The sequence below is a fragment of the Belonocnema kinseyi genome, chromosome 10 (assembly GCF_010883055.1).
Source record: "Belonocnema kinseyi isolate 2016_QV_RU_SX_M_011 chromosome 10, B_treatae_v1, whole genome shotgun sequence".
Classification (NCBI taxonomy): domain Eukaryota; kingdom Metazoa; phylum Arthropoda; class Insecta; order Hymenoptera; family Cynipidae; genus Belonocnema; species Belonocnema kinseyi.
Genome location: NC_046666.1, coordinates 58,365,807 through 58,380,916, shown reverse-complemented (window position 1 = coordinate 58,380,916; position 15,110 = coordinate 58,365,807). Strand labels below are relative to the sequence as shown.

At 31.2% G+C, this 15,110-nt stretch overlaps 1 protein-coding gene across 1 annotated transcript in view; it reads right to left on the bottom strand.

Moving 5' to 3' along the window:
- The window catches only part of LOC117181137, a 29,054-nt gene that overhangs the window by 4,895 nt on the left and 9,049 nt on the right, over window positions 1–15,110 (bottom strand). The window contains exons 2-4 of the mRNA XM_033373704.1: window positions 3,213–3,382; window positions 3,110–3,113; window positions 158–2,984 (exon numbers count right to left, since the gene is read on the bottom strand). Coding sequence (XP_033229595.1) covers window positions 158–2,984; window positions 3,110–3,113; window positions 3,213–3,382 — 3,001 coding nt within the window. The remainder of the gene's footprint in view (window positions 1–157; window positions 2,985–3,109; window positions 3,114–3,212; window positions 3,383–15,110) is intronic.

Below are 15,110 nucleotides of genomic sequence, written 5' to 3'. Positions count from 1 at the left end.
GGTAAGGAGGTCGCTTTTAAAGGAGCGACTCGAGATTTGGAAGAAATCAGAGCACTTCGATGCCTGCCCTGCCTATCAGTAGATCTCAAGTAAAGGCAATCCGTAAATGAAGCGACTAAATTTTACCTCATTGAGAAGCTGCAATTGTTGTTTATACTTGATCCAAAAATCTTGGATGTCTTGAGGAACAGGACTGTCCCACGTAAGTTGAATTTTCCAAAGTTGTTGGATCAAGATTTTTGCTAAAACGACTACTGGACCGAGTAGACTTAATGGGTCGAAAAGCTTTGAAATTTGGGATAAAATTGAGCGTTTCGTGGCTATCTCTTTTGAATTAGGAAAATTGACTGTATAAAACATATAATCATTTGAAGAATCCCAATGAATCCCTAAAGCCTTTACACTTTCAGCAGGGTTTAAGGACATGAAAGTCTTTGAATTTTCTGTAGAAAAATTTTGTGTTAATTCAGGATCGTTTGAACCCCATTTCCGCAGATTAAAACCGCCTCTCTTGAGAAGACTGATTAAATCATTTCGAAGGTTGAAAGTCTCTTCGAAAGTCTGTGTACCTGTGAGAAGGTCATCTACATAGAAATCTCGTTTCAAAACTGCGGATGCGATTGGAAACGATTCACGTTCGTCCTCGTCTAACTGATGGAGGGTCCGAATCGCGAGAAATGGAGCGCAAGCAGTTCCAAAAGTCACTGTATTTAGGCTGTAAATTTTTATTGGTTCTTGAGGCGAATCACGCCACAAGATCTTTTGGAAACGACTATCTTTTTGTGATACTCTTACTTGCCTATACATCTGCTCGATGTCAGCAGTAAGAGCGTAACGAAAGCATCGAAAGCGGGTGATTATCGAAAACAAATCTTCCTGTAATCTTCCTGCGATGCCGGAAGAAGTTTTAGCAGACCCGTCAAATACGACCCTAACCTTTGTGGTGAGACTAGATGTTTTTACCACTGCATGATGTGGAAGGTAGAAACCGTGATCGATGGGTTCATGATCTGGAACCTGAGTCATGTGTGAATTTTTAAGATACCCGTGAATGCATTCGGTGTACTGTTCTTTGAGAAAGGGATCTTTCTCAAATTTTCGCTCAAGGGAATGAAGACGTTGAAAGGCTGTGTTTTTAGAGTTTCCGAGGGACTCTCTTTTTTCATTAAAAGGAAGACTTGAGCTTGAGTCTGCTCCTAATTCCCAGAGAATAGGCAGCTCTTGAAATTTAATTAAATTGCAAGTGACATTAGATGGCGATTTTGAAAAACGAGGTTTTGAAATACGACCAGCAATGACCCAACCGAGTAAAGTTTCTTGATACACTGCTGGTTGCCCTTTAATTTGAATTTGACCTGAACGTAACTGTTGATAGAAAAACTCTGTCCCTATTAGAAGGTCTATATCAGCTGGTTTGTAAAATTCGGGATCAGCTAGAATAACACCTTGCGGAATTTTAAATTTATTTTTATCAAGGGGTAGAGAGGGCATTTGATCTGAAATTTCCTTGAAGACTAGACAGGATAAATTTATTTCCGCGTCTGTATACCTCGACTTGATTTTTGCGACGGCGCTATATTTCACTTTGGAACGACGATTTTGTGCATCCTTTAGTTGAACATCGACGCTCTTCTGTTGTAGCCCTAAGGATTCAGCACATTTTTCAGTGATGGAATTGCACTGAGAACACGAATCTAAGAGAACGCGACAAGATTGAAATTTGCCTTCGCTATTAAGAATGTCAACCCTTGCGGTACGTAAAATGACCTGGGAGGTGACTTGAGCTTGACAGCTTAATAGTTGTTGAGGAGAAGGCTCGAAAATGGAAGATTGATTGGAATTATCTGTATTTTGCCGTTCAAAGTGAAGAAGAGTGTGATGTCTTTTTTCACATTTTTTGCAAGTGTTCCCTAGACAATCAGGAGTACGATGGTGACCATTTAAAAAATTGTGACAAAGAGAAGTCCTTTTAATTTCAATATACCGATCGTGAGGCGACATTTTCTTGAAAGAAGAACATGCCCATGGCATATGATTTTCTTCACAAATTGGACATGTCTGTTTTGCAGGAGGGTTTTTAGAATCAATAGATGTTTTCATGCAAGATTGTGATTGTTTGGAATTAAAATGAGACCTAGAGTTTGATTTATTTGAATCACTTTTTTGACATGAAATCTGTTTTTGACTGAAATGAGACGAGTCTATGATTGCGCGTTGCTCAAGAAATGAAATTATGTCCTCCAACGAAGGAATGTTTGTACCTTTAATTGATTCTTCCCATTTTTCTTTCGTATAAGTATTCAGTTTGTCTTTAATAAAATAAACAAGAAGAGTGTCCCATAATTTTTCTTTATCGACGAGAGATTTGATAGCTCTGACTTGCTTTTGAACGCTGTCGAGAAGTTTACGCGTTGAGAATTCCTTTGATACTCGCGGAGTTTCGAATAGGGATTTAAAATGATTTTCGACAATGAATCTCTTATTATCATATCGTTTTTTTATAAGTTCCCACGCTACTAAATAGTTTTCCGTTGTGGTTGTGAGAGAACCGATTACTTCCCTTGCTTCACTCACTAAACATGCCTTTAGATAGAAAAATTTATGTAAATCTGGAATTGCTGGATTGTCTTGGCACATTGACTTGAATGAATCGTAAAAAGTAAGCCAAGTGTCATAAGAACCGGAAAATGTAGGAATTTGAAGCTTGGGAAGTTCAAAACGCGATGAGGGTAAAAATGACGCACTGCATTGTGGTGTGAAAGATTTGGATGGTGTAGAACCTGTTGAAAGTTTCTTAAGGTATTTTTTAGCAAGACCTCTTATCGCGTAAAAACGATTTTCGAATTGTACCCTTTCTGACTCATTTTCCACGTTTTCATCTTCAGTTACGGCTAAATCATCGATTTTTTCTTGGACTACATTGAATTCGTCCCAAAATGACAAGTGTTCATTGAATCTGCCTTCTAAGTCAACTGCTTCTAAATCTGCGTGATTTTCAAGATTTTTAAGAAAATTTTCAAATTGAGTTTCCTGACGTTTTAGCGAAGCCCGAAGCTTTTTTAACTTTGTTAGCTGAGTTTCAGACATGATTCTAATCGCGAGATTTTACCTTCCTAAAAAGGCGATAGACAAATGCTTCTGTATCGAGATTATAGCTTAACTTAGGAGTGAACATTATATATGGAAATGAGATTGGAACTCCTTTGACTTACTTGGAAAGATGAGCAGACTCGTGATAATTTCAGTCGAAGTATATTCTGCGATTGCTCAGATGCCGTTGGAATAAAGTTGGAATGATTCTTCGAATTAAACTGGATTTGAAAATGATGATCAGATCCGCAATGAGTCCAGTCTCGTACGGGTTGCTGTTGTCTAGATGTCGCTGAAAATGAAATTGTATTTGAATTACTTCTGGATTTTGAAATATTTCCAGAGAAATAGCTTCCTTGCAGTAGAGACGCCTTTTGAAATTTTGACGTCCTCGATGAACGTGGTTAAATCACGTGAGCTTATAACTTGAACTTTTTCTCCTTGGTGCTGACTTGCTTTGCATTTTCGACTATGTTCCAATGCTCATTTTTGAAATAATGAGTTTTGAATGTAAAGATTGAAACTGTACTAAAATGTCTCTATATTCACTTGTGAATATCACTAGTACAGAGTTCACTAAAAATAATGTCACTTCTGAACGTTATAGCCACTTTAGCACTGCACTGACACTGCTATTCACTTTTAAGATCACTATAGAGTTTGGATCTGAATTCAATGGAAATCGATGAAAGTCAATGTTAGAACATCCGCGACTCGAAGGACCAAAATGTTTTTGAGTAAAGGTGTAACTGAAAAGAATGAAATTTTTGTTTTTAAAATAAATAAAATTTATTCTAACAAAAAATACATAGCAGAAGTTCGCGCTCGGTTTAAGTCTGTGTTTCGTTCGGAAGCTAAGTAGTATCTGTCTGCCTCGTCAAGTTGAAGTGCGCTTGGGGGTAATTTTCCCTTACAGAAGGTGTGTCGCAAGTTTCTTAAGCTACCTGTGATTGGTACAGAGAACGGTCATCGACGCCTATTAGTACAAATTCGGAAAACCTAAAAAGAAGGTGTTAACCTGGGGTCACGCTTGAGCTGTTCGGCGAGTCGGTGTCATAAATTTGTTTAAGGAAGATCGGAGACTAAATCCTAAGTCGTGTCATAGAAGCACGCCTAAACAATAAAAGCATCAAACTCCGAAATTAGAGACTATCTTATAACTTGGTCGAAGATTACAGCAGTAAAGGTAAAAAACTAGGAACAGTTTGAAAGATTCTGGCAATTTGAAACATCTGCTTAAAAGGTTCTTAAGTATATTTGCAGGCTGTCTATGCGCTCTACGGAGTTATAAAATAATAAAGCTGACAAGGCGAAATTAAAGAATACGAAAGTAAAGACGGTTCAAGATTGAGAGAGTTGTTCAAACGCAAATGAAAATTAATAAACATTACTATTAAAAATTATAAAAGTTAATTGTTATGACGTAACACTAACAGTTGCATTTTCAACCAAAAAAGATAAAAATTTTATCAAAAGGGGTGAATTTTCAAAACAAGAAGACAGACAAGGCCAATATTTTTTTTAATCGATGAAAATTGATATCTTAACTTCAAGATTAATATATAGTATTTATGTACAATATATGAACGGTCATAACGTTGTATTTTTTTCATTTCTGGCGAAAAATACTAGAATGTCAAAACAAAAAACTGTTTAGGATTGTAAATCTTCCTTTGAATTTAATGCTTTTTTTGAAAATTATGGATTTCCGATGTAAAATCCCAACATAACCTAAAATTGTTAAAAAATTATGCATCACGGAAAAAAATTCTTGAGGCGAACGAGTGAATCGAGAATATATTTAAAACTCAAAGAAAGTGTACGCTTGGATTAGATAAAACGTTTAGTTAGAAGAGTTAAACATTTAGTTACTTTATGTAAATTGTTCTCGTAAATCAGTAATTTGGACAAAATTGCTAAGTTCGAAAGTTTATTATTTTCGACAGATTATTTATAATTGTATTATCTTCAGATTAGAAAAAAAATTTAGTTTTTATGAAATATAATAACTTACAGCAGCCAATCTTTCGTCTGGTATCGCGAAAATGAATTTCCCTGAAATCCGTGTAATGCATTTGGAGGTCAAGTTTGTTGTTTTTATCGCGTTTCTTGATATTTCAATATAGTTATCGCCTAAAATCGAAACAAATGTAAATTATTATTACTGCATCATAAAATCCATTTAATATTAACATTCGCGCACATTTTAAGTGGTAAAAAGCGTTTAACTGTCCGAAGTAAATCTGAACTGTCACTGCTCCCGATTAGACCGTCGCCATTTTATTTCGCTGCTCCCACAATGCACCGGCACTCTTCCGATAATTGCTTCAGACACCTATTCTTAATATCCCTATTATAGCTATACTTATTAGGGGTTTGACTATACGATATCCCTGTTACATGGAAAATGGTCAAGGATATTCATTTTCGCTGATCCAGGAATCTTTCTAAATTCCTTCGTTCGTTTTCAGCATAGTAACATAGTAAACATAGTAACATAGTAAAACATGTATGATATTTTTCATTTGTACAATTAATTTTAAGATTTTCAAATTTACACCACCTTTTTTAGATAGGATTTCGAAATTATAAATATAAATTGATTTTAAAGATACTTCAAGTTCCAAATGAAATTTTAATTGAAATAGTTTTATTGAAACAAATTATCACGTCGTCCTGAAATTCGAAATGAGTGGTAAAATATTTATCATAATTCTGATAGTCCATCAACTTTTCTATCTCCGCCAATTTTTGAGTTAATTTTATTTTGTTAATGTGTATATATCTGATAACAAATACTGATTTTTTTTTAATTTACATGCCTTATTACATATACAAAAAAGTATATGCATCTGAGATAGTTTGAAAAAAAATTTTCTGAAGAGGTAATGCATTTCAAATTTCTCTCTGTTTTAAAAATTCTTTCTTAAAGGAATTGCAAATATCTAATAACAATGTGTACCTTTTTACTCGATAATAACTAACAATCAAAATTGTATGAAGAATAATAATCTTTCTAAATGACGCAAAATTGATATAAGTACTATTAGACGCATTTTTTATTACAATCTTCACTAACTTAAAAATTAAACCATGTGAAACTAAAAACTGCATGATGAAATATACTTTTTCAATTTAAAAAAAGTATATTTTCCCCATTTCATGACATTTAGAAAAAATTCCTTCGTGATAATATTCATATTTGTAAACACGGTGAAATTCATGTTTTGTGCACTCATTGAGAATTATAAGTTCCTACACTTGAAATTCTGCTCTAATTTAGACTTTTTTAAAGTTCAAAGAAATCTGTTTAGAAATGAGAATTTTAAAATAGATTTTTTTCAGACTAATAGAAGTTTCCTAGTTTTTCATTATACACAATCTAGAAACCGTCCCAATCTTCAAAATGTCATTTTTCTCCAAACAACCTTAAAATCACCCTTCCATAAAAATTGTACCCTTCAAAAAAATTGAATTTTGAAAGAAAAATAAAATTCAATTGAAATTGTGTATACTGCTCAAATTTGTTTTCCTATTTCGTGAATTCTAGAAAACATTCTTTGAAGAATTCGAAACTTGAAAGGTTTTTATTTTTAAGCTCTTCAAATTGACTTTAAGTTGAAATTGAATGCGATTAAACTTTTGTTTTTTTTCTGTCATTTTTATAATAATACAATAAATTGGTTTTAGAACATAAGTGTTTTAGATAAATTAAAGAGGAAACAATCCTATTAAGAATGATTTTGATAAAAATTTCTTTTCATGGTATTAAAAACGCATTTTTTATATGAAATAAGAAGTTGGCGATGCCGATTGTGGTTGTTGCCGGGTTTTGTCCCATACTTTGTTTTATGCCCCCGGCGATATCGAGTTTCGCACACCACCTATGCTATGATATAAAAGGAGACACAGGCCCCATCGACCCCATGGGTCGACCAGGATATCCATTCTATATTACATAAAAGTCCAAAGAGTTTTCTTCTCACAAGAAATTTGTTTTTGAGAAAGAGAGGGCGAACATTTAATCAAAGGCGTAGTTACCAACTCAAAAATACGAAATTTAGTACTATTTTTAATATTAAATTAAGAATTCTTCAAAATATTTACGTCGCTTCTTTATTTCCAAGAGTTAACTAAGACTTTTTATACTTTTTGATTTTATGCTTTTGACGAGATCAAATGTATTAAATAATTTGATCTTAAGGTCATGTGACAATAAAATCAACCAATTGTCTACTGGTCTAAATTCATTATTTTTAATATTGATTTTTATTTATAAGTTGTGAAAAAATTGCTCTCAAGCTCCGCTGGGATCCGAACCCAGGTCTTTGAGATTGCCCATGCCGGTCTGATGTTCTTATCCACTGAGCTACATATGGAGAGACAAGATTAATGTATTCGCCACTCCTACAATTTAAATTCTGACGTAATACCTTATACTTGTAAGATTAATTCTTGAAAAATTCGAATGGTCTATATTTTTTGATCTTGTTGGTATGACAGAGATAAAGTGTAATGAATAATTTAATGGTAAATGTTAGTTAGAAATAAGCATAGTTGCAAATTCCTCTTATCATTTAGTTAAATTAATGAAATTTCCATGGTTCTTTTCCGAGCTAAGTAATAAATATAAGCAATGGAATGAGCAATAGAATGTTTTTAAAATCTTGATAGTTTAAGAATCTGAAAAATCTAAGTAAATAATTTACTGAAAGAGAGTAAACGAAAAATTAAGTTTGCCATCCATACTTTTTCTTTTAAGATCTTAAAATTTATCAAAACTAATCATAAGTTATAGGAATAACTAAATTTTTTTCGACTTCGTTATATTAAGAGAAAAAATTGTTCATATGGTTATAAACAAATGAATTAACGAAAGTCATTTTTCATGATTCGCAATAATTGTCTATTTAAAGTCCATAGTTTTTCTATGAAATATGACAGATATTGGTTGGTATTACATTTTCAAATTGCAAAAAATTCTTAATTATTCAAACAGTTTTCATAACCAAGTGCACACAGTAAATTTTTTTTCTATTCACCTCTTCTATTTCTATAAAAATTATTTATCTAATTAACTATGTTTCTCAATTTAAAAACTATGACAGCAAGCAATGAACTGACAATTTTCCCTTGCAGACCCGAAGTATATTTTAAGCACCTTACAACACATATACGTTTAAAATACAACGATGTGTACTCCGAAAGTGATTTTGAAGATTAAATAAAAAAGTATTGTGATATTAGTATTAATTTTATAGATATAGATGTTAATAAGAATGTACGTAGAATAAACGTTTTAACCCTGAGTTTTCGACAATAAAATTTATTTTTCCATTGATTTAAAACTTTGATAACTTATTTAAATGCTACTCCTTTCAATTCTTAGTTCATATTAAAGATATATTATCTGTAAAGCCTCCAAACTAACTTCCTGATCGTACATGTCCCATCCGTTACCTTGCTGTGTCCCATCCGTTACCTAAAAGAAGAATTTTATCCAAAATTCTAAGTCACATATTTTTAAACTTGACATATATAAAAAAAAAACTTCAACAGAAAAATCCATTACAAAAAAATTGGTGTTATAACTATTCTCAATTCGCAGAGTTCTGATTGAAAGGAAAAGTAAGTCTGGAAGTGAGCCCCGTACGAGTCCCATCCGTTAACCTCTTTTTCGTTTTATAACATAAAGATTATCCACTTTAATAGAATTTTAGAATCTGGAAAATTGCAAGTTCATGCATCTTTGTACAGATAGCGTACCTTAAACAAGATATAGTTGTTTTAAATAAGGATTTTTCAAGTTTTTATGCGTGCAAATTTCCCATCCGTTACTTTGGAATGGCCGTGATAGTAATCCTGGACAATCCAGAAAAATTCGGATCAATACGCTTGTAATCCGAAGTAATTTACTTGTAATCAGGAGTAAACTACAGTAATCCAGTTCTAATCTGAAGTAATCGCCTTATAATCCGAAATAATTTACTTTTTAAAAAAAATTCATTTATATTAATCCAGTTCTAATCTGGCTAATCTGATTTTAAGACAAAGCAATCCAAATAATTTACTTGTAGTCTACAGTAAGCCACCTATAATGCATATAGGTAAACAACTTTTACACTATTTTGTTGAAAACTGTGTTTTTTTGTCAAAAGTAATTTTCTTTGCTAAAAATTTAAAAAATCATGTATCTTATTGCAAATTCATCTTTTGGCAGAAAAGTAATCCTGTCCATTTAAACCTCAAGTTTTTGATTAAAAATTCAACTATTTGGCGAAAAATGAATTTATTTCGCAGGAAATTACACGATTTTTTTAATTCGACCATCTAGTTGAAAATTCCGCTTTGTAGGTTCAAAACTCAAAAATTCGGTTAAAAATTCAGCTAATTTCTTTTAAATTTAATTATTTTCCTACACAATTAACTACATTGCTGAAAATTTGTTTTTTCGTTTGTTTGAAAATTAATGTATTTTTTTTGTAATATCGTTTTTTTCTATAAAATTAAGATTCTTGTTTAAAAATTCAATGTTTTTGTTGAAAACTGAACTATTTAATTGAAAATTCAATTAAAAATGCATGTATTTGGTTAAAATTTCGTCTCTTTTTTTAAATTAATGTTTTTTGTTGATAATTAAACTATTATGAATAAAAATACATTTATTTGAAAATTAATTTTTTTAACTGAAAATTTAACTATTTTATTTTTGATTATATATTTCTCTTTTCTATTTAAAAATTTAACTATTTGATTGAACATTCATGTCTTCTTTTTAAAATTGGCATTTCTTATAAAAAATTAACTACTTGGTTAAAAGTTGAACTACTTTGTTAGAAATTAATTTTTTGTTTATAGTTGCATCATTTTAGTTGAAAATTTAATTCCTTTTTCAATAATCATATTATTTTATTATTATCATTATCAGTTCGAGAATAAATATATCTTAAAACCTGATAAATTACACCCCGTCTAGTACGACGATTCCCATCCGATTCTAACCGAGTGAAGCGTTACTAAACTTCAGTGATCGAACGAGAAGTCCTTAAACATTTTTAGCATACTTCCAAGCGGGAAAAATTTCAATACACTTCGTTTTGAATTCTTTAGCTTTTAAGGTTAAATTGAATATGGAACCCGGATAAAATACAAAATTCATCCCTTTAGTTGAAAATTCAACTATTTTGTTGAAAAATTGTTTGTTTTTTTTGTCGAAGAAAAACAAACTACTTTTAAAATTCTAAATGTAACTCTTTTATTTTGGGTTGAAAATATATCTTTTTTATTTGAAATCCAACTACTGCTTAAAAACACATATATTTCGTTAAAAATTCGTTTATTTATTGTATAAAAATTATTTTTTAATTTAAAATGTATCAATACACTCTTGACATCAAAATGTACCTTTTTAATTTAAATTTCAACGGTTTGACTAAACATTGATCTTTTTAAGTTGAAAATTCATGTATTTTGTTAAAAATTCGTTTTTGTTTTGGTAAAATGAATCATTTATAAATTTAATTTGTATCTATTCCATTTGAGATTATAAATGTATTTTTTTAGTTGAATATTTAACTGTTTGACATAAAATTTATCTTTCCAAGTTGAAAATCCCACTAATGGTTGATAATTTATATATTTTGAAAAAAATTCGTTTATTTGGTAAAAAATTAATTTTTAAATTTAAAATAGACCTATTCCATTTAATGTTATGAATGTATCTTTTGTATTTGAACATTAAATTGTTTGGCTTCAATTTTATCTTTGCAAGTTGAAAATTCGTGTATTTAGTTCAAAATTCGTCTTTTTCAGTGGAAAAATAATCATCTCTCTCTAATCACCTCTATTTGAATCAACTTTAAACTTTACCTCGGCCCTTTAAGTGTCCCTTCTATTAACATTTTTTGAACGCACTGTGTACGTTATTGGCAAGTTAATAAAGATCTATTATTATTATTATTATTATCGTGGTTAAACATACATTTTTTTGGTTGAAAATTCACCTGTTTTGATAAAAGTTCGTCCTGTTTTGTTAGAAATTCAACTATTTGATTTATGAATTAAATTGTTTATTGTACATTTAACTACTTAGTTAAAGGTTGATTTATGTATGAAAGATGTACAATTGATTATTATATTCTATATAAAACTTCGAACTATATATAAACTATATATAATATTTCCGCCTGGTTTTTTTATTGAAAATTCGCGAATATCTAGTATAGACTGATCAATCCGCTATAATTTGATGAAATCCAGAGTAATCCTATGCAATCCGGAGTAATATTAGGTATTGTTGCTTCTTAAGTTCTTGAGAAGCTGTTTAATTTTATTAATATTATGTATTCCCGAGTAATTCTGTATATAATAGAGGAAAATCGATAGGGGTTGATTCCTCCTCGATTTTCACGAATACTATTTGTCAATAATAATCAATAATAATAGTAATAATAATAATAATGGTATCATCAGAATCGAATAAACTATTACAAGCCCACGCATCTTGCTAAAGAAGGCTCAGAGATCCTGAAGAAGTTATATATTTATAATATTTTCTTAATTAAATGATAAATTGAAATCGGAACTAATTATACGAGATGTCTCGAGTGAAATGAGGTTGCCATATAAAATTATACGTTACTGAAGTACTGAGTGCATGAGAAATCGAGAATTGAGAAGTGTATGAGCACCAAAGCGTTGGGGCATGAAGAAAGGGCGGGTTCTGATTTTTGTCTTGGATTGGAGAGAGGGTCCATTGTACACCTCAGAGACATCCGATATGTCCCAGTGTCCCACCAAACAACCCACGCTCCGAGATGAAATGGAGCGTAACGATAAGGACGATTGGCAGCACCGAGGCCACATTATGTTATACATACACCCTTCCGAGAAACTTTAGATTTAGAACATCCGCCGGAATCATCGATCTCTCGCGAGCCCTATTATTCAGTTGGACCGTTTGCCGCTTATGGCTTACCTATGCTATGGCTTAATTACCGAAATTACGGCTTCCGACCACGGGATGAAAGCTTCCGTCCCATCGGGATGAGTCCAGCACCGTGGCCAGTGGCTTATAGGTTTCATGAGAATGAATTGAAACTCTAGGCTGTTTTGGCTCCATGCCAATAGAAAGCGAGCGATTTCGATGGCTTCTCACAATGGAAACTACATTTTCATTCAGATTTATTACATTTGTTTCTTCAGTTTAGATCACTGAAAAAATGGTTCGTTTGCACAACTAATAAAAGTAGGACCACCTACTGAGCTGCAGTGCCGATCACTTTTGAGGGAACCATGCTTACCCAGAAACTCTTCTACCAAGCGCTTTTGCTTTTTTTTGCAACGAAAGTCGAGTCTAAATCAGAGAAAAATATAGGATGATGCACCTTGAAAAGATTACTTTTACAAGAGGCATTGAAATTGAAATTTTTAATTTTATAATCGAAAATATTCGATTGTTGGAGGGGAACATCTATCCCGCAAAATTGGATTTAAATAAATGCCTTTGAGTGGTTGTATCGATGGGGAAACAACTCCTAAAGTCAAGGGCTTCTCAGAATGGAAACTACATTTTTATTCAGACTTATTACATTTATTTCTTCAATTTAGATCACTGAACAAATGATTGGCTGAACAAGTAATAAAAGTAGGTACTTCTACGAGGTTGCAGTACCGATAACTTTTGAGGGAACCATGGTACAAAGTCGAGTCGAAACCAGAGAAAACTATAGCATGACACGCCCTAAGAGGTTATCGTTACAAAAGGCATTGCAATTTCAATTTTTCCATTTAAAAATAAAAAATATTCAATTGCTTGGCCGAAATATTTTACCCCGCGCAAAAACCGGATTGAAATCAATGTCTTTAAGTGGTTGTGGCGATGGGGAAACAACTCCTAAAAATGCTGTTCAGTGGAGGTGGATTACTCCTAATTACCTGGCTTACCTTTCATTACCTCATATACATAATTACACTGTGTTAACTTAAGATTACTCTAGATTAGATCAAATTATGGTGAATTACTCTTCCTAAATTCGGCTAATGCGAATTTTCAGCAAAAAACGATAACACTTTAACAAAATTCTTGATTGTTCAACAAATCAGATGAGCAATGGAGGGTATTTTTAACCAAATAATTGAATTTTCAACTAAAAATAACAAAAAATTTGACCGAAAAGAATTATTTTTTATCGCAAAAGACAAAATTTCAAGAAAATACGTAAATATTCAACGAGTTTAAAAAAAATTAACTAAAAAAGATAACATTTCAATCAAAAATGGAAGCCACATTTTTGATTAATAACATTTTTTTACCAATAAAAGAAACTCATTTTCCACCAAAGATTTCAATAGGATATTTGAATTTCTAAATTAAACGATTCACATTTATCCAAAAAATGAAATTTTCACGAAGGAGTGTAACTTTCAACCAAGTAGTTAAATTTTACACAATATAATATTAAGTTCCTACCCAAAGAGATCAATTTTCAACAAAACACAAGAATTTGTAACCAAGCGGTTGAATTTTTAAGCAAAGAAGATAAATACAAAATAAAATTTAGAATAGTAAAATGTTCAATTACAAAAAAAAATAAATATACAGCAAAAAACGAATTTTCAACAAATGAGTTAAATGTTTCACCAAAATAGTTCAATATTCAAGTAAGAAGATTAATTTTTTATCAAAAAGGCCGACTTTTCAACAAACGACATGAATTTTCAACCAAATCATTAAAATTTTAACAAAATAGTTCACTTTTCAGACAAAAAGATTTTTAAAACATTTTTGACGAAAAAAAAAATAACAATTTTCATCCAAATAGTTCAATTTCCGACCATAATATTTTCCACTTAAATCAAGAATCTTCAACAAGAAAATTTTTTTTACAAAATAGGTCAATTTTTAACCAATTATTTAAATTTTCAGTTTAAAGAAAGTACAATTTCAACTGAAAATTGGACAAACAGCATTATTTTTTCCACATCAAAAAACGAATTTTCATCCAAACATTTGAATTTTCTAGGGAAATAGACGAATTTTCGACAATATGCATGAATTTTCTACTAAGAATATCAATTTTTATCCAAAAATGGAATAGAACAATGTTTAGTAAAGAAAATTAATTCTTATCAAGGAAAAAAACATATTTTTAACGAAAAGTATTTGGATTACCTGCATGCGCAAATTACTTTGAATTAACTGGAGAGCAAGTGGATTACCTGAATTACTGCAGATTATTAGCATTACTTCGGATTATAAGTGGATTACTCGAATTAGAACATATTATTATTTATTATATACAAATATATTATATTATTTCCAACATTATTTACTAATTATAATATTTTTTTATTATATACTATAATTTCTATACATTATTGATTTATCTTTCCAGCTTACAAGAGTATTACTTTTAATTACACCTGCGGATAACTTCGGAAACATAGGAGCTTCAATTTGGACAGAATGAATGAATCGTAGAATAATATATAATAATAATCATCATTATCATTATTTAAATTTTAAGAAACGTTGGAAATTTAACTATTTTTGCCAATCTTTTTAAAAAAATTGACGAACTGACTTCATTCTATACAGGCTCATCATGTAGAAAATTTTTTTAAATTTAACCTATTTAAGAGATAAATTTCTCTTATTTATAATTAACATAAAAATAACTTATTCAATGAGGTTTGAAGCCGAGAATGATTCTGTGTTTTCGATGGCTGGGGTTAATATGTGCTTTTAAACTCGACAGTCGAAAAACTGCTGAACACGGGAGGTGATTTTCTGCAGTTATTCTCACCCCTGGCCAAACTTTCAGGCAAATGTGAGTACTTCTAATAAAGTCGGATGCAGCTCGCAGGTCATCACTGATTATGATGGGTGACCCATCAAGTCACTGGGTGACTCGTATATAGATCTTCGTTTCATTGGAGTTTTAAAATAAAAAGGCATAGTGCGATAGGTTTATAACCAAGTTATATGTGACTTAAATAAGCCAGTCTAACGAGAAGAT